The sequence below is a fragment of the Augochlora pura genome, chromosome 4 (genome assembly GCF_028453695.1).
Source record: "Augochlora pura isolate Apur16 chromosome 4, APUR_v2.2.1, whole genome shotgun sequence".
NCBI lineage: Eukaryota > Metazoa > Arthropoda > Insecta > Hymenoptera > Halictidae > Augochlora > Augochlora pura.
The window spans coordinates 21,638,235-21,659,001 of NC_135775.1; the positions used below are offsets into that span (position 1 = coordinate 21,638,235).

The following is a 20,767-nucleotide window of genomic DNA, read 5'->3' on the forward strand; positions in this document are numbered from 1 at the left end:
TTACGATCTCGACCTATTCTCCACGAACGGTGTCTGAGAGAAGGACGCGGGATTACGATCCCTTATCAGACTCTTTCTTCGCAGCCGGGTAATAACCGCTGGATCACGCCATCTTTATTGCTCTAACTTCAATAGAATTTATATCCAGGGCATACTCGTGTCTTGTCGAGACGATCTTAATTAAACCAGAAGTTTTATACTTCTTATCGATTCCATGAAAACTAAAGTTTTCCACGCGTGGCATCTGGTGTCGAACTTCTGCCAAATGTTTGTCAAAGTTTTGCTTATCGATTGTTAGTTAAGCATAAGAGAACTGTGAGTTCCAATTGCAAGCTCTTGATCTACGGAATACGGCGATAAAAAACGACAGCAATTCATCTTTTAGCAAATCGTCCTAAACTATCGTCTGCCTGGGAAATGTTATTGTTTCGTGTATGCATGGCTGGCAATTATCGGCACGTGCTGCAGCCTCGAGCGTACCTGTATGTGGAGCCGAGCGGGTCGCAGTCTGTAGAACCAGAGATGAAATTCGAAGAACGCGGGAGAACGTTCAAGCTGCGTGTCGTATCTAATCAGCGCACAACGCTAAAGCCTTTATTTTGCGGATCTCGGCGCTCGTGACAGCTCGTTGGTCAGACTTTCTCGGACAAGAGGAAGGTCCATTCATCGGCTCCAGTTTTCCGGAGTACAAACGGCTCTCCATTCATTAAATTCACCATTTTTCTCTTCGAACACATCTCTCGCGTTCTCCCAATGATCGTCTCGTGTCGGTGACAGTCATTTATTCCGTCCATTGGATACCACCGAAGAAGCTGCTAATGGGACACTGTCCTGTGATGACTGCCTTGTTTCTCGGCCGCATCCTTTCCGTGAAAGGGATATTCTTCTCAAAGCTCACCAACCAGACGGAATAATCTAGTGGGTACCAACTGTCAGAAGATCATCGGTGTATCACGATCGTGTATTAAACATGGCGAAGCTGGAAAATGGAGTTTATGTGAGACGCTTATGATGTTCGAGCATGTTGTTGATTGCTGATCGAATTAACGACCAAAATACTTGCAGACGCAGAACGGATATGCGAACGAAGCTTTCGAGATGGAGAGTGTCAACGTTGGTCAGAACGGGAACAACTCCGTGGCTACAGAGAAGTCAAAAGAATCGATGGAATCGGAACAGAGCGACACTGTGGAAACCGTAAGTTTAAATCTTTTGAGTCCATTGCCGCGTCAACGAACACTGATCAATCCTTTTCTCTCTACAGAGAGCAGAATGGGGAGGCGGACTAGAATTCCTAATGGCATGCATCTCCACTTCCGTCGGCCTCGGGAATGTTTGGAGGTTTCCGTTCACCGCGTATGAAAACGGCGGCGGCGCGTTCCTGATACCTTATATCATCATCTTGATATTTGTCGGGAAACCATTCTATTTTTTGGAGGCCCTTCTAGGCCAGTTCACGAACAAGTCCTGCGCGAAAACATGGGCCATGTCCCCAGCGATGAAAGGTTAGTCGCAGCGAAGAGTCGCTTGATTTTCTTCTGACTCTGACATCGTTCCAGGACTGGGATACGGACAGGCGTTCGCAGCAACCTGTGTGGTCTCGTACTACTGCTCTCTAATGGCGCTCACGTTGTTTTACCTGGTGACCAGTTTCCAAGCCGAACTGCCTTGGTCCTATTGCCGGGAAGAATGGGGGGACAACTGCGTAGACGCGGTGTCGGACAATGGGAACATAAACTCGTCTGGCAACAGGACCTTACACAGCGCCGCAGAGTTGTACTTCCGGTTGGTTGTACCTTCAGTTTGTTGTACGTCCAGCTTATTCGTTTTCCTCAGCTAAAACAAATATTCTCTGCAGGAAAATCGTTCTCAACGAATACGACTCGATCGAGAACGGTATCGGTGTTCCTTCCTGGCAGCTGGTCGTTGGCCTGTTTTTCAGCTGGGCCGCAATCTTCTTCGTGCTCTTCAAGGGAGTCAAGAGCACGGGCAAGGCGGCTTATTTCTTAGCGTTGTTCCCATACGTGGTGATGATCGCTCTGCTGATTAGAGCAGTAACCTTGGAGGGTGCTCTTGATGGCATTCTCTTCCTAGTCATTCCCAAATGGGAGAAACTCTGGCAGCCAAACGTTTGGTACGCCGCCATCACTCAGTGCTTCTTCTCGTTGTCGGTCTGTTTCGGCCCCATCCTCACCTTCTCGTCTTACAATAATTTCCGGCATAGTCTCGGCAGGTAAACTCTTTCGTCACTATCTGAGTTTCAGCAGTAACAAGAATTTTGTTTCAGAGACGTGATGATTGTGACCACTCTGGACACGTTCACGAGTTTGATGGCTGGTTGCACCATTTTCGGGATTCTCGGAAATCTGGCTCACGAGATGGGCACCTCGGACGTGTCCACGGTGGTTCGCGGTGGCACCGGTCTCGCGTTTATTTCGTACCCGGACGCTTTGGCAAGATTCAAAGTAGTTCCGCAGCTGTTCTCTGTCCTCTTCTTCGTGATGTTGTTTGTCCTGGGGGTCGGTAGCGCTGTGGCACTCTGCGGAGCCGTCTTCAGCATCCTCTGCGATTATTTCCCAAAAGTAGCTCACTGGAAGCTCGTGCTCATAGTTTCAGTGATTGGATTCGGCATTAGTATCGTTTATGTCACTCCCGTGAGTATCATAAAACATTTTTAAAACTGATAGAGTGTCCCAAATCCTCGATGTAATTGAAACAATTTTGTTGTGGAAGGGTGGCCAATGGTTCGTCACGTTAGTCGATTACTACGGCGGCACCTTCGTCGCCATAATCGTCGGGGTGTTAGAAATGATCACCGTCTTCTGGGTCTACGGTATATCGAGGTTCGTGACCGACGTCGAGTTCATGCTGGGCCAAAGACCATCGTGGTACTGGAGGATCTGCTGGACTATCATCACACCGATTCTCATGATCGTTATCCTAATTTACACCATCGTTACTTACACGCCACCCACCTACGACGGCACGGCGTTTCCTGATTATGCTTACGGTTGATACCTTAAATCAAAGTAAATGAAATCGATACGTGGGCCAATTTCTACGAAAATTGATTTGCTTGTAGGTATTGGTTGGTCCCTGCTAGCTGTGGGAATCCTTTTGATCGTAGGATTCATGTCTCAGAAACTGTTAGAAAACCGGTCGTCGTCAATTATCGAAGTGAGTCATTTTCGCAAACGATCTCCCTCTCGATTCGACGTGTGACGAACTTTTATTAATTTACATTGGGTTTGTCTTTGTTTCGTAGACCATAAAAGCGGCGTTTCAACCATCCGAGGAAAAGTGGGGGCCTAGAGATCCGAAAAACCGCTTGGAATGGAAAGAATTCGTGGCCGACAAAAATTTCAGGTGTCGGGGTGGCTTTGTTGAGACTTTCTTTAAATGAAATTAAACAGATTGAGCTATGGTCGAATTAAATGTAGAACGGTAGAAACGTTCGTCACCCTCCTTGTTCTCCTTGTCGACGTATACATACTTTGTGGAAACGATCGACCTCAACTTAATGCATAGAAAGTTGCTCTTAATCGCCGTCACAGGGGTTACGCATGAAAGCATTCGTGCGTCAGGTATTCGGAAAAAACGCGTCCGCAAGGAAAACGAGTGAGCGCATTCTTCCGAGATGTACTGGAAGAAGTGTACCAGTGAGAAATAATTCGTCGGAACCCGTTGACCATGCAAGCCCGTTTTGTTTTACCAGAGACGGATCACTTCGCGCGATTGGTTTACAGAACAAATTTACAATTTACAAAACAACCGATATATGCTACCAGCGATTCCTCTTAAAACTATATTCTCACTTAAAATCGCAGAAAATAGTTTTCATGATGCAGCGATAAATTTCGTAAGCTTTCCTCATTGAACCGTTCCTGTTACAAAAACTTCCGAAATTGTTTCAAATTGGAACATTGCGATACAAACTGATGAGATTTCGCCATCGCGGTTTGGCGTCGTCGCCGAATTTTGCATGTCGAACGCAAACGGGATTGCACGTGCGGAACGTTTGTTTTTAGATAAGGGATAACACTAAGAAGGCGGATCGCGAAAGAAATTTGATAAGTGTAATCCGTTAATGCGAAAATGAAAATATATAGCAGCAGTGTTCACTCGTTCCCATCATTTCTCATGACGTACGGTTTATGCAGCAGAATAAAAGTCGGCAATCAGTCTTCCAAAGGCTGTTGCCTCGAAAAGACCACGGCGCAAGCCACTGAATTAGAAACGGAGGTGCGATCGTATGTGTGCAAGTGATTATGAACTGTTGCAAGGTTCGTATCGTTCCCGTGTACGCGTGCAGTTATGCAATCTGCCGACAATTAAATAAATTCATAAAAAAAAGAACGAGGCAGTGATATAAGTTATGTTAATCGACGAAACAATTAATTGACAATCTACGAACCTTCGCGAAGATTGGAACGATAGCGAACTCGTATCTAGGTCAACGGCGAACGAGAACGAGAAATATTCTTCGAATTCATTCGCATGATTTTGATTTTCCCAATCTTCGTTCTCTGTCGCTAGGAGCGTGCAATGTCGGCAAACAGAAGTAGCTAGAAAGCATAAATCATTTGTTGCTATAAATGTCGAACATCTTTTCCACGAGGCTAATCTAAATAGCAGCTGTAAACGCGTAGCTTTCTGGCATTTGCCGACAATGTTGTTTCATATCAAAACGATTCGGCATTGGTGACACTCGAGGCACGCGTGTTACCAGTAACATACACATATGTATAAATAATGTTTCCAGTGTACATTGTCTTATTTTTTCGCGAACAGATTCGAAACAGACTCAATATCTCGTGGTAATCACACTTTAATTGCAGCCTGTTCGTGTCGCTTCGCAAATCAAGAGAAAATATTCGTTGACTCTATGAAAGAACAATGCTTACGTAAATACCGTAATGATTACGGAAATCGCGTCGCGCGGAATTGTCGGATAATAAGCGAAGATAATCGGAGCTGGGCAAACAAATATGAATAACAGACTAGTGAAATTGTTGATTTCTCTTTGCAGAAGAAGTCCGCGTGCGACGATGATGTGCCGGGTTCTTACAGGCTCTCGGTAATATCAAGGAATGGGAAACAGCAGGACATTCAAGTGGTACGTGCTTATTGCATGGTAATTGCAGTTAAGTAATTGATAAGATCTATAGAATTGCTATATTTGTTTAGCCAACGCCAGAAGCGGCCGCAGGGACTGCGGATCTAGGAACCCCGGCCGCGGTACCAGGCGAACGTGTTCAATGGGATAGCAAAACCGAATTCCTGATGTCCTGCGTGGCGTTCTCTGTCGGCTTGGGTAACGTCTGGAGATTTCCAAACACCGCCTACGAGAACGGAGGCGGCGCGTTTCTTGTGCCCTATATCATCGTGCTGATCCTGATCGGCAAGCCGATCTACTACATGGAGATGATCCTGGGACAGTTCTCAAGCAGATCCTGCGTCGAAATTTGGTCTCTGTCGCCTGCCTTCAAAGGTGAGTATTGTTTCTGATGATCTAAAAATTGGTTCCATCATCGTTTTCTACTGATTTCAGGGATCGGCTACGGAGCAGCCATTTCCGTGTTCTCGGTGGTTACCTACTACTGTTCCCTGATGTCGTTGACGATGTACTACCTTCTGGCCAGCTTCCAGGCGGTTCTTCCGTGGGCTTTCTGCAGAGAGGAATGGGGCGACGAGTGTTACGATAGCAACACGGCCACCGGCTCTGCAAACAGTAACCAGAGCAGCTCGGCTGAACTATACTTCCGGTAGGTACTGTTCATGAAAAGGCGTCTGTAGGACGCTGTAGTTGCGAAACTCGAGAGAGACACCGTCTATAACGAATGAACGATTTATTCTTCAGGAGGATCGTTCTGGACGAAGTAGGAACCAAAGAGGAACTCGGCCAGCCGTCCTGGCAACTGGTCCTCGCCTTGTTGTTTAGCTGGTCTTGCATATTTGTGGTCCTCCGAAACGGCGTGAAGAGCAGCGGCAAAATCGCCTACTTTCTTGCGATTTTTCCATACGTGATCTTGATAGCGCTCCTGATCAGAGCGGTCACTCTCGAAGGAGCTGCGACTGGCATAATATTCTTGTTCAAGCCTACCTGGAGCAAGATCCTCGATCCTGCGGTCTGGTATGCCGCTGTCACTCAGTCGTTCTTCTCGCTAGGCGTATGCTTTGGCGCCGTAACCATGTACTCTTCCTACAATCGTTTCGACCATAACGTGTCTAGGTAATTTCTCAATTACCGTTGTAAATTTTTGTTGTCAATTCCTATCGCCAATTTTCAAAGATAGATGTTTAAACTTTGCTATGTTGCCCGTAGAGATTGTACGGTGGTGACGACAATGGATCTAGCCACGAGTCTCATAGCAGGGACAACGATATTTGGGATTTTGGGAAATTTAGCTCACGAGCTGGGCCAAGTCGACGTGAGCACCGTGGTGCGTGCTGGAACAGGTCTCGCTTTCATCTCCTATCCAGAAGCTCTCGCCAAGTTCAGTGTGCTCCCGCAATTGTGTGCTGTGCTATTCTTCTTGATGTTGTTCGTCTTGGGAGTCGGCACCGCGGTAGCATTTACCAGCGTCATCTGCAGCGTCATCATGGACAAGTTTCCCAAGTGGCAGAATTGGAAGGTCACCGCGGGCGTTTCCATTTCCGGCTTCTTGATTGGCATCGTTTATTGCACCAGAGTCAGTCCTACCTCTTGATGCACACTCGGTAGAAATGTCTGCGTGCACCTTTTAACACTAAACCTACTGTATAGTTCGGAATATATACGCAGACTTTTTCTACTGACTGTGGCACACGAATAGAACCAAGAAAGCAGATGTCTTTCTAGGTCGTTTGGTGACCGTGTGCTCTTTAACTTACGATTCAACTTACAGGGAGGACAGTCTATCCTGAATCTGGTGGACTATTTCGGCGGGACGTTCATCATCGTGTTTCTCGCCTCGTTCGAATTGATTGCGATTTCTTGGATATACGGTAAATCATTGATGTTTCGTACTGTCTTCTGCTCGCTGCCGAGTATTTTTTATAAATCATTCTCGTTGTTCAGGTGTCGACAATTTCTTGGACGATGTGGAGTTCATGACAGGCAGACGGCCGCCATTCTATTGGAGACTCACCTGGGGTTTCATTACTCCGGTGTCGCTCTTCGCAATCCTAATCTATTTTCTCTGCGAACTAACGCCACTCAAATACAACGGCGAATACTACCTGACTTCCGCTTACGGTAGATAACTCAAACGAAATTATAGTTATGCGACGAAAGATTACCACGGTTACTCGACTGTTGCAGTGGTTGGATGGTTGCTATTGGGATTGGGAGTGGTGCAGCTTCCCCTATGGGTCGTGATTATCAACATTCAGAACAAGGGAAAATCTTGCCTGGACGTAAGCGATAGAAATAATAAAACAACAGCGAAGTGGTTTTTATGTATTTCAACTCGCATGCTTTTAGATCCTGAAGCCGAGCCCCGATTGGGGCCCCAAAGACCCCATCAAACACAAACAATGGATAGAGTTTAAGATTGCGAAGAGGATGTCGCGGATGGAATTGAGTAAAAAAAGATCGAGAGTTCTAAGTACGTTATTCGGCGTAGACTAGAAGAACGGTTTTCGTCGTGTTCTGTATCGGAGTAGATTCCAAAATAAACGTATCGCACTGTTTTGCTTTGTCAAAGTAGGAATCTACGTTTTCGTTATCGTGATTATTATCGACCGTATCCGAGACGATCGTACTTGTCTTTCGACCCCAATCCAGTTACTTCAGGTTACGTAGATACTATGCATCAGACTTATCAATTACAATTATAGACTACTTAACGATTACTATTTACTTCGGTTTAACGCGAAACAGAATATAAATCAACTGAAGCCATCTAGGCTGCGTCCTGAGGCTCCTCTCCTTCTCTTTCGTTTCTTTATTCGCGAGCCAGGCTTTCTTGTGCTCGAGCCTTCTTGGTCCCCATTCCGACGTCGCTCCGAAAGACGTTTTCAAATTCTGAAACGATATAGGAGATTCAATTTGGGCACTATCATAATAAGGACTCTCACTAAGACTTAAGGTACCTGGATGAATGGCAAACGCCTGTTCTTCACAAGCTGCACCAAGATCCAAATCGGTATTTGTGAGACGCTGAAGCACAGTAAGACCGCGCCAGCCACGTGAGCTGATTTTGGGAACTCTTTATCGCTATAGGTGAGCGGCTGCAAAGTAGCAACGGTGTAGAAAAAGATCACTATTAGAATCAATGGTGTCACGAGGAACCAGCAGATCCTCCAATACCAGCTAGTCTCTTTGTTGAGCATGAAGTTAAGGTCGTTTATGAAGTTCTCTATACCTGTTATAAAATCTTGGATTATAATAACTAATTGAATGTTGCAGAGACTATACGAACCGTAAATCCACATAATCCCGGTGATCTCGAAGGAAGCCAGGACGAACACGACGAACGAGGTACCATAGTAATCGACCAACGTCAACAAGAATTGTCCACCCTGCAACAAGATCAGCTCGTTGATTATTACTAAGATTATCGATACCTAATCAATTTGTTTCCGCTCAAATGGTACACGTAACCGAGGCGAAAAGTTACGTTATTCGCGGTCTGTCAGTATCGCTGCAACTAATTATACTGATAGCAGAAAGCGGATTAGCAGAAATGATTAATTACATTTCAGTGATACTGTCGGAACTTGACGACAAAGCGTCGATCACGAAGATCGAGATCTCTTCTAATCAATCGGGCCCGGACATCTAGTCAATAAAATGATTCAGCAATCACGAAAAAAGGGGGAGCTCGTTTGTTTACCGGAGTCACGTAAACCGTGCTGACTGCAAATCCCATCAGACAGAGCGGAAGGACGATTTTCCAGATCTGGACGTTCGGTAGTTTTTCGCTGAGATTGATCACCATACCGGAAACCATTCCTACGATACTACCGATGCCCAACACGAACATCATCAAGAAGAACAGAACCGAGAACACCTGCGAAAAATTGTGACATATGTACTACGTATGTACTCTCATTGCACAGTGTGGTACTTTTTCCCAAGAAGTTGGCTACAATTCATAACTGTGTACAATTGTTATAAAAGTTACCTGCGGCACAACGGTGAATTTTGCGATAGCATCAGGATAGGAGACAAACGCCAGACTAGCACCGGATTTCACCACTTTCTCGATATTCGGCAGGTTCATCTCGTAGGCTAGGTTCCCCAAAATTCCGAAGATCGTGCAACCCGCTATGAAACTCGTGATTGTGTCGAGAGTGGTCACGATCATCGCGTCCCTGGTGAACGCATGTCCATAATAATTAATGTCCCGAATGTTTCAGGCTATTGATCCTTACGCTGCTTACCTGTATATGTTATGCCTGAAGTCGTTGTGCGAGGAGTATGTGATGATGCTTCCGAAGCAGACAGAGAGCGAGAAGAAGCACTGAGTAACAGCGGCGTACCAAACGGTAGGTTCCAATAGTTTCGACCATTTCGGTGTGACGAAGTACAAGATTCCCGTTAACGCTCCCTCGAGGGTCACTGCTCTGATTAGAAGACTGATCAGAATGATGTACGGGAAAATTGCGAGAAAATAGGAGGCTTTCCCAGAGCTCTTGACACCCTGAAAGGTGATCAGGATCACCGAGAGCCAGCTACCGAGCAGACAAAGGGTCAGCTTCCAATCAGGCAAACCTATTCCATCGTCGATATTGTCCTTCTCTTGGAGAACGACATTTCTGAAACGGAGAGACGCGTTGATCAGGGAACGGAGACTCTCACGTTAGAACGGTGACTTACAGGAAGTAGTATTCGGCCGAACTTCTGTACTGCTCGTCATTTGCCAACAGGTCGAAAGTGTTGGTTTCGGAGGTGGTGGTTTCGTCAACCGGTTTCTTGCCAGAGTTTACGCAGTATTCGCCCCATTCCTCCCTACATTTCGACCAGGGCAGCTCCGCGGAGAAGGACGCGATCAGAAAATATAGCGTCAGAGACATCAACGAGCTGTAGTACGTTGACAAGGCGACGGTCGAACAGAATTGGGCCCAGCCGACGCCTGCAACAATAGATTTTGAGGTCGAGAAGAACGAAAAGCGATAAACGAAGGAAATGTAATGAACATATTGCAGTTTTTATACATTTATGGCAAGAATGAATATATCGCGGTAAAATCAAAGTTTCTACTATTAAGTTTTTTTTTCTAAGCTTTGATTATTTTCAGTTGTCTGGCATTTCACGAGCAATTAGAAAAATGACTATTTTTAGTCATCCAATATTTCACGAGTAGTCAAGAAAATGACTATTTTTAGCCATTCGAACGGTAATATGTTAAGAAATTGAAAATGCGTATAAATAAAAATAAAATGTATCATCTTTATAACCGCTAGATCCTGTAACATGTAATTAACAGAAACAATTTGTATTTCCCATAAAAATCTGCAGTTTAGTAATGTATGCGTACCGACGAGAGCGGGGCACATGTTCCACACCCTGATGGACGAGGACGTAGAGAATTGTCCAATGATCATCTCCAGATAGTAGAACGGTTTCCCGACGAGGAACAGAACGATGATGTATGGTATGAGGAAGACACCGCCGCCGTTCTCATACGCAGTGAATGGAAACCTCCAGATGTTGCCGAACCCGATGGACATGGCGATGCAGGACATCAGGAACTCGATGCTGTTGTTCCAGCCTCTTGCGACTTCCTCCTCCGGCGCCGCGTCGGAACATTGCGAGACCGACTCCCTTTGTTTCCCGTTGGCCGCCTCATTGTCCATCTGGTCCCCGACGAACGCTGGGTTTTCGGATCCATGATGAACTTGACCGCTCTATGACCGTTAAACAACGCGTGTTTCCGATCATCCATTTTTCAAAAACGAGCAATCGCGTCACGGTGTACCGACGCTCGCTATTAAACGTCGAAGCATTAGCCTTAATCTCTTTATGTCCCCTGTACCGATTCTTATCGCGTGAGTAAAATGCCGCTATCGCAGGTGTTCTCGTGGCAAAAATACAATCAGGTTCATTTATTGCTTCCGGCAATGCCTGTGATCCTATTAATTAGATCCTGTTTCAAGTTCGAATCGCTTCACCTGGATGTCGAATAGCGCGGGTCCCCTACCGAGTTGTTGTTCTTTCTTGATTTACGCGCTTCCGGTTACAATCGAAACGGAGCGCCAAATGATCGATGATTCTTTTAGATGTTCACTAAACATTGTTACAGAGCATCACGCCGCGATAGAATTATTACCATAGAAACATAAAGAATGGGTAGCTTACATTACTCACCATGTCCGACGCGTTTCGAGGCTCGAGCAGACAATGAACCGTCGACGAGAGGAAACGGAGGACCCCTAGCGATTCGTCAAATCATCGGCGAATCGATTGACATCGCACGAGTCGGCTCTTTATATGCAGAGACACTTGTCGATACCGTGCCCACTCAGCGCGAGAAGTTGGAAAAACGTCGCCGATAAGACGACTCGGATCCCAACATTTAGATTATACTGCAATGTTGTGCACTCGATCTGATAAGAAACTCATCTAGTTCCTACACTGATATCGTCGATGTAATGAACATCATTTTGAACAGTCCGACCAAATTGCTTTTCCAACAATTTTCTAAGAATTTTTCAGAATTTTCCTACTACGCCCCTCCATCAGAATTAGACTTATGGACTAAGCAATAATAGTTTTCTGCTATAATAATAGATACGCGGTCTCAACAATAGAGGAATTATTACAAAGTACGATATTACAAAGCACGATATTACAAGTGTTATCAGCGCTGTGTAAAGATATAGATTAACTAAAAATCAAGATAAATCATACATATGCGACGAAACGCGGCGAAGTTCATGTTGTAACACGAGTGCAACAGCACGAGGTCCCGAACCGATTAACCTTCATCATGGAACCGGAAGAAAAGATCGGAAAAACTTTAACTGATTGCGAATCAGTAAAAAATTATAGAGTCGGCGAAGCGGAACGAGAAATTGAAAAATTTCTGCGGGATAGATCGATGAGCGAAAGTCTGATCTCTACCTTCTTAAAAGTCGGTTTTGCAGACGAGTTTGGCAGGTGACGAAAAACTCGGGTAGTTTGATACACGCATATAATCGTATAAATAATATAGATATTTATAAAATATTAACTACTACATATTCGATTCTCGTTCAGGTTTCTGAAGACTATGGGCATTACCGAAGAGGATATCGTGGAACTCGAACGGCTGTGGGCCATAGAAGCGAAAAACCGTGGCGAAGTCGACTCGATCGGATCTCTCGATTCGTCTTCCAGTGGTTGCCTATCTCCGGATGGAACTTATCTACGTAATTCCTTGAGCAAACCGTTGTCCCGCGCTCTTCGTGAAATCGTGGCGACGAAACCCTTCGATCCGATCGAATACCTCGCTCATTGGCTGTTGAACTACAAGGTCGTATTTCGCGGTATCGTTCACGATTATCCGCGTTGCGCGCTCAGACGGATTTATGATATTAAAACGATATCATCACACATTAAGATTTCTGTAATTTTGCATTATTTACTGATTACCGTTCATCCTTTAATTTCAATATGATTTTGTATTTCACAAGCGCATTAATTTCTATCGCTGAATTATTGAACAAAGATAAATCACAGAATGTTATTGTAAACTTTATTCGAATTCTGTCGAAGCGAGCATTGTGGATGATATTCTGTAAAATATATATTCCAATGGAATTTTAATATAAAACATTAAGAAATATAAACTTTGATTTCAGGTTTGCCAGGAGCGAGAAATAAGACGAAGAGAACTGGATCTTGAGTTAATGATCGAACGGGAAAGACGCAGATCGAAAGTTCGTATTTTTCGTCGAATCAAACGCTCGCCAAGATTCTGTAATATGGTCGTTTCAGGAAAAGGAATGCGAGGAGGAATTATACGGGGAAGAATACGAAGAGGGAGAGGAGGAATACGCAGGCGATTCGGACGTCATAGATCCCGAATGATTCGAAATAAGGAAAGAGACATGATATAATAAATAAATGAGTGAGTTTATTTGCTTAAATACGATCATGTAGTGTCGATTGCTGGAACTAGACTCTCGTACAACTACCAACGCTATCATTATAAAAATATCAATTAATACTGTGATCTACGACGCTCGTTGAACAGCTCCTCCCACGTGTATCGAACGGTAGCGTTCATTGATTCGCCGTTCTTCTCCGGGTACCTCTTTACGATCCAACGATAAGGATAGAAACTAGTTTGTGAAAAAACAAAGGCGAGAAGTTGAAAGTCTCTACTGGACAAGTGGTAGACAAGTGATCCTGGCGAGATACAGAGATATATATCATCACGCGAGTTTATCCTCCATGCAGAGTATCGTGTAAACGAACTGCTTGAACGACGAGCTCTGTCGTTTCTCTCGAATTTTCCGCTTGGTTTCCTTGAACTCGCGCCACGAGGCCAGTTCTTTGGCGTTCTTGGGTCCCCAGTCGGAGGACGGTACGAAAGCCGAACGGATCATCTGTATGGAAAAAGTTTTGATCGTTAGGATACGCTGCAATTAACATTAAGTTACTTGACACAATGGCGAATTTATTTGACAAATGATAATTTATGCTTTGGATGCGTACCTCGATCGGTTTCAAATTCTTCTTGGACAGCACGACGTAGGCAAGCCAGAAAGGTACTTGCAGAGCTCCGAAGGCGCAAAGAGTCCATCCGGCAGCTATGTTTCGATTGAGAGACACGGCGTAATTAATTGAAAGATACCATTTGGAACAAAGATTATGATTTAGAAAAGTTATAAGATTTGAGACAAATTTTGATCAGTACGGTAGGTACAGTTAATATCGAATACGCGGGAAACGAATGTCTATAATTCGAAAGCTAGACGTACCGTGCGCGCTCTGAGGATAGGGGATACCGCTGTACGTAACAGGTGTCAGAGTGATCAACGTGTAAAATAAGATCACAGCCAGCAAAACTGGAGTGATCACAGCCCAACAGATTCTCCAGTACGCGGACGGTCTTCTCTTCAGCATGTACTCGACGTCGTCCACGAAGTTCTCCAAGCCGTAGACCCAGAATATTCCAGTAATTTCCAAAGTGGCTAGGATGAATACGATGAACGAGCCGCCGTAGTAATCAACCAGCTCCAGGACGAATTGTCCACCCTTTCCAAGGCAAATGCAAACTTACGATTTATTGTCAGCGACTACTGTAGTTGATATGTAACATCTTTAATGTGTCAAGCTAAAGTTTCCATAAAATTTATCTGTAGTTATGAATTTTAGTTATCCATCTTAATATTAATTGTGAGTGCTACTTACAGGCGTGCAATAAATGGTCCCGACGGAGAACCCGAAGACAACCGTAGCGAGCATTATGTAAAAGTACTTCCAGTGTGGGAATTGATCGCTGATGATAGTGATGATGGCTCCCGCGATGGCAATGGCGCTCCCGATGCCGAGGACGAACAGCATCAGGAAGAACAACACCGAGAACAACTGCGAACAAGACCAACAGACTAACCTCGATAGCTGGTTTGTTCCGACAAGTCCCGGATCTGGATTACCTTGCCGTGACACACCCGTCACAGCGACAAATTCTTTAACGTATCTCGTCCACCTGAACGCCTTGAATTACTTTGCAACTAAAGACTGTTAATAAAACTTTATATCTTTCGATCATGATACATTTTATCGTTCGTTTTTTAGGCGATCTTTCGAAGTTGTCCTGAAATGGATTCGACTGCACGACAAAATAGAGTTTGCGTCTCACCTGAGGTAGAACAGTGAATTTTGCGATGGCGTCCGGATAGGAAACGAAGGCTAGACCGGTCCCACCGCGAACCACGTTGGCGATGTCGTCTGTGCCGAGTTCGTGGGCCAAGTTGCCTAGTATGCCGAAGATAGTGAAGCCTGCGATCAAGCTGGTGAACGTGTCCAAAGTAGTCACCACTATTACGTCCCTGCAAAGATTTTCAGTAACGCATAGTTCCGGTGAATAGCTAGCTATAACTAAAAAGCTAATATAAGCTAACTATAAAACATTGCAATATCTAAAAATTTCATTCATGTTCTCTACTAGGCAATAATGTATCTAGAGATCGGAATTGGATTCGAACAACCTGTATATGTTGTGCCTGAAGTCGTTGTAAGAGGAGTACATAACGACACCCCCGAAGCAGACGGACAACGAGAAGAAACACTGCGTGACAGCAGCGTACCAGACGTTCGCTTCAAATAGCTTCGACCAATTCGGCTTGATGAAGAAAATGATACCCTCCATGGCTCCTTCGAGGGTCACGGCTTTGATCAGCAAGCTGATCATGATCACGTACGGGAAGATGGCGAGGAAGTAGGCCGCTTTTCCGGAGCTGTGCACACCCCGCGCCAAAACACCGAATATACAAAGCCACGACATCAGCAGGCAGATCGTCAGCTTCCAGTCTGGCAGCCCGATGCCATCGTTGATGGTCGACTTCTCTCTCAGTACTGTTTTCCTGATAATACAAGTTTCTGTATTGCGAGCGATTCTCCTTTACGGGCCCCCCAGGCGGTAAACTTGATTGTTTTCTCACCGAAAGTAAAGCTCCGCCGAGCTGATCATGCCTGTACCGTTCGGTTTCGTTGAATTGGAGGTTCCCGCGGAGTCAACGCAAGAATCTCCCCACTGTTCGAGGCATGTGGACCAAGGAAGCACCGATTCGAAGCTCGAGAACAAATACAGGAGAGTGACGGACATCAAGGAGCAGTAGTAGGTGCCTACGATCAGCATGGAGAACATCTGGGCCCAGCCAACACCGCGAAATCCTGGTACTGCGAATCGATCGAAACGATTCTTGTCCGATTTATTACGTCTATATTATCGTTCGAAACGGTTTCCAGCGACACTGGAGTAAAAGCAAATTCGTATCGTACCTGCTGCCCACATTTTCACCGAAGACCTACTGCAGAACTGGCCCATTATCATCTCCAGATAGTAAAACGGTTTACCGACCACGAACAGGACAATGATGTACGGGATCAGGAAGACTCCGCCACCGTTCTCATAAGCGGTGAATGGAAATCTCCATACGTTGCCCAGGCCAATCGACATGGCGATGCAGGACATCAGAAACTCTATTCCGTTGTCCCAAGTTGCTCTCTCCTTCTCGTTCTCCGCGAAAGTCTTCATCAATTAGGGTAGATGTGTCAGTTACTGTGACCATTGTTAACTTTAAATTCTATTTTATGTATTATGCAGTATACTTTCTTTAAGAAAATATGCGATACATTAGCTCACGGGCACAGTAACTGAGACATTTATTCTACGTATTGTTAACCCCTTGCACTATGATACGTGTAGTATTGACTATCTCCATTTAAGAATGAAAGTAAATGAAGACGTACAAAAAAGACATTTCATTCTATCAGAAAAATGTTTAAGAAAGAACAAATGTTAATCGTCGCGGTTGTTCGGAAAAGTCTAGTGCAAGGGATGAATTCGTATTATCTCGCGATTAGAGGGAACCTACCATTTCCTCCGGAACCGACAACGAGAGGGGCAACTTGCGACCGTCCTCCACCCCGTATTGAAAATCGAAAGCATCGCCGTTCCCATGGATCTGAGCAACACCGATAAAGTACTTTGTAATCGGGGATAGTCGTCGACGGACGAATCGCGGCTTACCTTTTCCGTGAGGACGGCTGCGTTCGGCTTCTGCGAGTTCGTAGTCGCGAGGCCATCGTCTCCCACGAACGCCGCGTTTTCTCTACCGTTCTGAAAGAAACCGATTTCGTAGGCCGTGATGCGCTTCCACAGACTGGACGCGAGCCGGGACAGATGAAGCAACGTGTACTTTTACTCGCGCAACATGAAACGTGAAACGCTCAGACTTCGGAAAGTGGCCTTGGATGCAGTAATAAGAACGGTAGTGCGGATAGATTAGTTGTTTCGCGTCACGGTTCGTTCACGGCATATAATTAAGCGTCAAAGAAACAGTCGCCGGCGGACAACGTGACGCGGATACGAGGAAAATACTCTTTTTCGTTTTTTTCATCGATTATCGATCGACCACGAAGACCAACGATCGTCGGAGCATTGTCTCGCGTCTCGTGTTTTGGCATACTTCGATCGTTCTCGTGCACTCGTTACCGTACGCACGCGACATTCCTAACATTTCCGTGGAAACGCGATCCAACGTTGCGATCAGGCTATATCGAATTATCGAAAAGTTCGTGAGCCCGTTCCGTTACGACATGTTCCGTCTATCCGATTTCTAAGCGTTGCATCAGTCGACGAATGGGTCGGCCTTCGCGAATCGCCGGTGCAATTGCTTCGCAATTAGCCGATGAAATTGGTGATCGGTTGGCAAACTCGTTGTTTCAGTTTCGGTTTGCCGCGATGCGTTGGGAATGCGACAAGATCCTTGAACAAGCTCTACAAGGATTAGACCGCGACAGCTTCTAACGCGCTACCGCGATTATTGCTTTTTCGTTACGCAAAGAAAGCCGGTTCGACCACTCTTCAGCGATCTCGCGCTTGCGATACATCGTGCATGGATGGATAGTCGATAGCGGTGGTCCCCGGGGACTCCGGACGATCGGGAGGCCCTTAACAACTTCCGGTTATTATCGTTTACCGAACGATCATTTTTCTTTTTGTCGCGAGCCGTAAACGCTGCTCCGTTTTCCTCCTCGTCCCGCGAATCCTGGACCCGACTACTCCGAAACGCGAAGAAAACCACGTGGAATTCGTTCGGCAACAATGAAACTTTCACGACTCGATTATACAGATTTTTCTACTGGCGAGCCCGATTGCCTCACAACGAAAGCGACTGTTCCGTGTGCTCGCTTTCTCGATTATCAACGGCAACCACCTCCGGCACCAACTTCTCCGGCCGTTTGAAATTTCGTGCGTCTGTGCTAGGACACTGATTTCGCAACGATACTGAAAAATCGAAAGATCCGGTCGCGGTCTCGTATAATTATCATGAATCCGATCACGCGAGAATGGTTGCCGCAAGTCCATTGAGTACACCCTCTTCCAAAAGTATTGAGACACTTGCAGAGAATTAAATAAATATGGAAATCTGATATAAAATTGTTATATCGAGTGTGTGACATATTACTTTCCTTAATCACTTCTTGGACTAATTACAGTCTCCGTTTTATAAGTTTTTCCATTATTTCTGATAGTCTTTAGTTCCATTAAAATCTTTGGAACATTACAATTTATAATAAATAATCAGATGGCCTAGTATTTTTTGAGGGTGACGTATATAATTGAGAGAAGCTGGTAAAAGCTCTGAAAGCTAAGTGGATCGAATTTGATTCAGGAGGAAACAATCACGACGGTCGAATACGGAAAACTGGTTCCATATTCGTCTAGTTCTGGTTGAAATCGATGAGGTATGGTACGTAGAAACTGATAAATATGCGAATGCCAACGATAATAGCCGCTGCTGCGGTACGATCAAGGAAAGTTGGCATTGACGGCATGGCATAGTCACGCGTTCAAATCACCTCGGGATGCTGACTTCCCTCACGCGAACTTATGAAACGCATTCCCACGATTTTTCTATTCTTGTATCATTACAGACCAGTTGCCGGTAAAACCGTGCCTAACTCGAACTCCGTGAATTGTAGCTCCTGTACCATGGTCACCCATTAAACGATAACGATAATGCGTTATCTCCGACAAGGCCGTCAATAAAAACGAAATGGTTTGTCGAAGTAAAGTCGTGTTTGTTTTTTTACAATCTAGGGCAACGCGCTTCTAAGAACAATCCCGTGAGATCTCCTAAAACGATCGTTATCTCTAATCGTGAATAAACGAACCGTTCATCTCGCAGGTGCTCGCGGCGAGCGTTCTTGAATGACAACTGTTATACCTTTCGCATCTCGATCGAGCGAACGAAGTCCGAAGACGTGAAGATCGGGTATCCGATCGGGAGGAAGCGTTTCGTCGATGTGGGACACGCAGAGAGTCTCGATCTTCGAACCGTGCAACATCTATGGCACCTGTCGCAACGCCCGGTGGTACCCTTGCGAGGACCGAACAACCACTGCGAACGCGATCGTGATCGCTGCCCGTTCGTCCGCTTCTCGGCTTGTCACCAAAGCGATCGAAGGTAGGGATCGCCCGCCACGAGACCTAGTAAACTTGATCGAGTAGGGGGGCCGTGATCTCCCCCCGTGTATCTGCAGCTTCAACGTCGAAATTACGACACCAGTTCGCCCCCGTTAGCGGTGCGACAGCACTCGAGTCCCGGCCGTGTTACGTCGAATCGTTTCCCCGTATCGCTGCCAAAACGCGCATTCCCGTTTTCCTTTGTTGGCGGTTCGGTTCGGGGAATTTTATCGACATTCGGGATCGCGGGACGCGTGACCGCGCGACATTATCGCGCCGGTAACACGGTTTTTAAGTGTGACGCGTGCCAACCGGTTGTATCATCGAGTAATTATTCGATTGTACACATAGATCGTAGATGCGTTTTATTTCGTTGTGTCCGAGGACATCTGCTTATCTACCTTGACACGAGCAGAATCGATTGTTTTGCTGCAGGACTTACGCGATTACACTGTAAATCCTTATGGAAATTCTCATTTGTATACATTACTTTACAAGAATCCAAGAAAAATTTTCTTCATCAACTAAAAGCTTATTAATATTGATATAAGTTTTCCTGCGTTTTAAACATCTGTGCACGCTATATCTGCAATCATCAATATCTACAGTCTATTTATGGTCACTGAAATTACATGTGAAAATTGTAGCGGGATCCAGTATTACGATATTTGTCAGCTACGCGGTTTGTGGATCAGAAAAGATCGTGATAGTGTTCTGGATATAGGAGTACGGATTGGCGGGATCCCCTATTGCATCAGGGAAATTACGTATGTCTTACGAATGCTCGATCTTTCCAACATAAATCTACTGAACGAGCAAGCGGTCAAGGATTCCCCGTGAAGAACTGGTCGAATTAGTTTCAGCGCAGACCCTCCTAGGCCTTTCCCAGTAAACGTGTTTCTTCCGTCCGTGAATCAGCTGCTTCTATTTTTATTACTCACATTCGAGTTTATAAGTTGATCAAATACGATATAATCTATAAAAAGAATTTATAAAATCTTCAGCTTCAGCTTATCTCTCACTCTATATGTTTACTCTTGTCGTACCCTCGCTGTGCGATATTTACTTTGTTCCCACACTATACGAAACTGTCTTCGGTCTTCTTCACTCACCTATGTACTCCTTATTGTTATCTACAAGACCTCTCGAATTACCACTTACATTCCGAACGCGGTATTTAAAAAGATTGATATGGAAAAGATTTGAATTTCGGCGCTAATTCCGAGCGTAGAGTATGCGATAGTGACGCCATCTACGGTGGCGGGTTCGTGAACTAATTTGGCCTATCTTCGCCATGTGTTAGACAAGGAAAGAGATAGTGTGCGACAAGGACAGTAGATGCGCCGCTGGTGCCACCAACTTTTTCGACGGACTTCGAATTCCCTGGTAGGGATTAGTGAAGCATGATGTGCATGGAGGTATCCGACAAGGACAGACTTATGCGTTTTACGTAGTGAGAGAAGGACAGACATCGAGTCTCTTTCCAACATAATAAATCGAAGGAAGATTTGTTAATTGCTCATTTCTCGTTAATAAGTTATAAACATTTGCGGTTGAATAATGTAAAATGGATCTTCCGCTACTTTCACATATAGTTTTTGTTAGTATCTTGTGGGTTGTTAAACAGTTATTAATTTGTTTTTCAAACTGTG

General features: G+C 45.1%; 5 protein-coding genes across 7 annotated transcripts; 3 read left to right on the forward strand and 2 right to left on the reverse strand.

Moving 5' to 3' along the window:
* The first annotated feature begins 567 nt into the window (after positions 1 to 567).
* On the forward strand, positions 568 to 3,580 carry LOC144468881 (sodium-dependent nutrient amino acid transporter 1). Its single transcript, XM_078178672.1, has 9 exons — positions 568 to 997; positions 1,066 to 1,197; positions 1,265 to 1,505; positions 1,560 to 1,785; positions 1,859 to 2,233; positions 2,288 to 2,654; positions 2,734 to 3,010; positions 3,083 to 3,177; positions 3,266 to 3,580. Exons 1-9 carry the CDS (start codon positions 971 to 973, stop codon positions 3,401 to 3,403), a joined length of 1,878 nt encoding a protein of 625 aa, XP_078034798.1. The 5' UTR covers positions 568 to 970; the 3' UTR covers positions 3,404 to 3,580.
* Positions 3,581 to 4,036: 456 nt separating this feature from the next.
* LOC144468880 (sodium-dependent nutrient amino acid transporter 1) lies at positions 4,037 to 7,613 on the forward strand. Of its 2 annotated transcripts, none has more exons than XM_078178671.1 (10): positions 4,037 to 4,283; positions 5,030 to 5,116; positions 5,188 to 5,491; positions 5,570 to 5,765; positions 5,861 to 6,232; positions 6,326 to 6,692; positions 6,888 to 6,987; positions 7,061 to 7,237; positions 7,304 to 7,398; positions 7,466 to 7,613. In XM_078178671.1, exons 1-10 carry the CDS (start codon positions 4,269 to 4,271, stop codon positions 7,610 to 7,612), a joined length of 1,860 nt encoding a protein of 619 aa, XP_078034797.1. In that variant the 5' UTR covers positions 4,037 to 4,268; the 3' UTR covers position 7,613. The 2 variants fall into 2 exon arrangements, with proteins under 2 accessions (XP_078034797.1, XP_078034796.1); XM_078178670.1 differs by having other exon boundaries at positions 4,041 to 4,283; positions 5,552 to 5,765.
* Positions 7,614 to 7,838: 225 nt separating this feature from the next.
* On the reverse strand, positions 7,839 to 11,391 carry LOC144468879 (sodium-dependent nutrient amino acid transporter 1). Of its 2 annotated transcripts, none has more exons than XM_078178669.1 (9): positions 11,297 to 11,391; positions 10,467 to 10,836; positions 9,806 to 10,061; positions 9,370 to 9,744; positions 9,111 to 9,300; positions 8,820 to 8,996; positions 8,406 to 8,505; positions 8,077 to 8,348; positions 7,839 to 8,008 (listed from the first exon to the last, which is right to left on the reverse strand). In XM_078178669.1, exons 1-9 carry the CDS (start codon positions 11,297 to 11,299, stop codon positions 7,841 to 7,843), a joined length of 1,911 nt encoding a protein of 636 aa, XP_078034795.1. In that variant the 5' UTR covers positions 11,300 to 11,391; the 3' UTR covers positions 7,839 to 7,840. The 2 variants fall into 2 exon arrangements, with proteins under 2 accessions (XP_078034795.1, XP_078034794.1); XM_078178668.1 differs by having other exon boundaries at positions 11,288 to 11,378.
* Positions 11,392 to 11,918: 527 nt separating this feature from the next.
* On the forward strand, positions 11,919 to 13,029 carry LOC144468464 (uncharacterized). The gene is made up of 3 exons (XM_078177939.1): positions 11,919 to 12,088; positions 12,188 to 12,443; positions 12,772 to 13,029. The coding sequence occupies exons 1-3, from the start codon at positions 11,919 to 11,921 to the stop codon at positions 13,027 to 13,029; spliced, it is 684 nt and encodes a 227-aa protein (XP_078034065.1).
* Positions 13,030 to 13,032: 3 nt separating this feature from the next.
* Positions 13,033 to 19,070, reverse strand: LOC144469013 (sodium-dependent nutrient amino acid transporter 1). Its single transcript, XM_078178860.1, has 11 exons — positions 18,877 to 19,070; positions 16,674 to 16,763; positions 16,519 to 16,608; positions 15,923 to 16,172; positions 15,583 to 15,820; positions 15,130 to 15,504; positions 14,781 to 14,970; positions 14,330 to 14,506; positions 13,897 to 14,173; positions 13,631 to 13,725; positions 13,033 to 13,521 (listed from the first exon to the last, which is right to left on the reverse strand). Exons 1-11 carry the CDS (start codon positions 18,883 to 18,885, stop codon positions 13,348 to 13,350), a joined length of 1,965 nt encoding a protein of 654 aa, XP_078034986.1. The 5' UTR covers positions 18,886 to 19,070; the 3' UTR covers positions 13,033 to 13,347.
* Between the last annotated feature and the right edge of the window lie 1,697 nt (positions 19,071 to 20,767).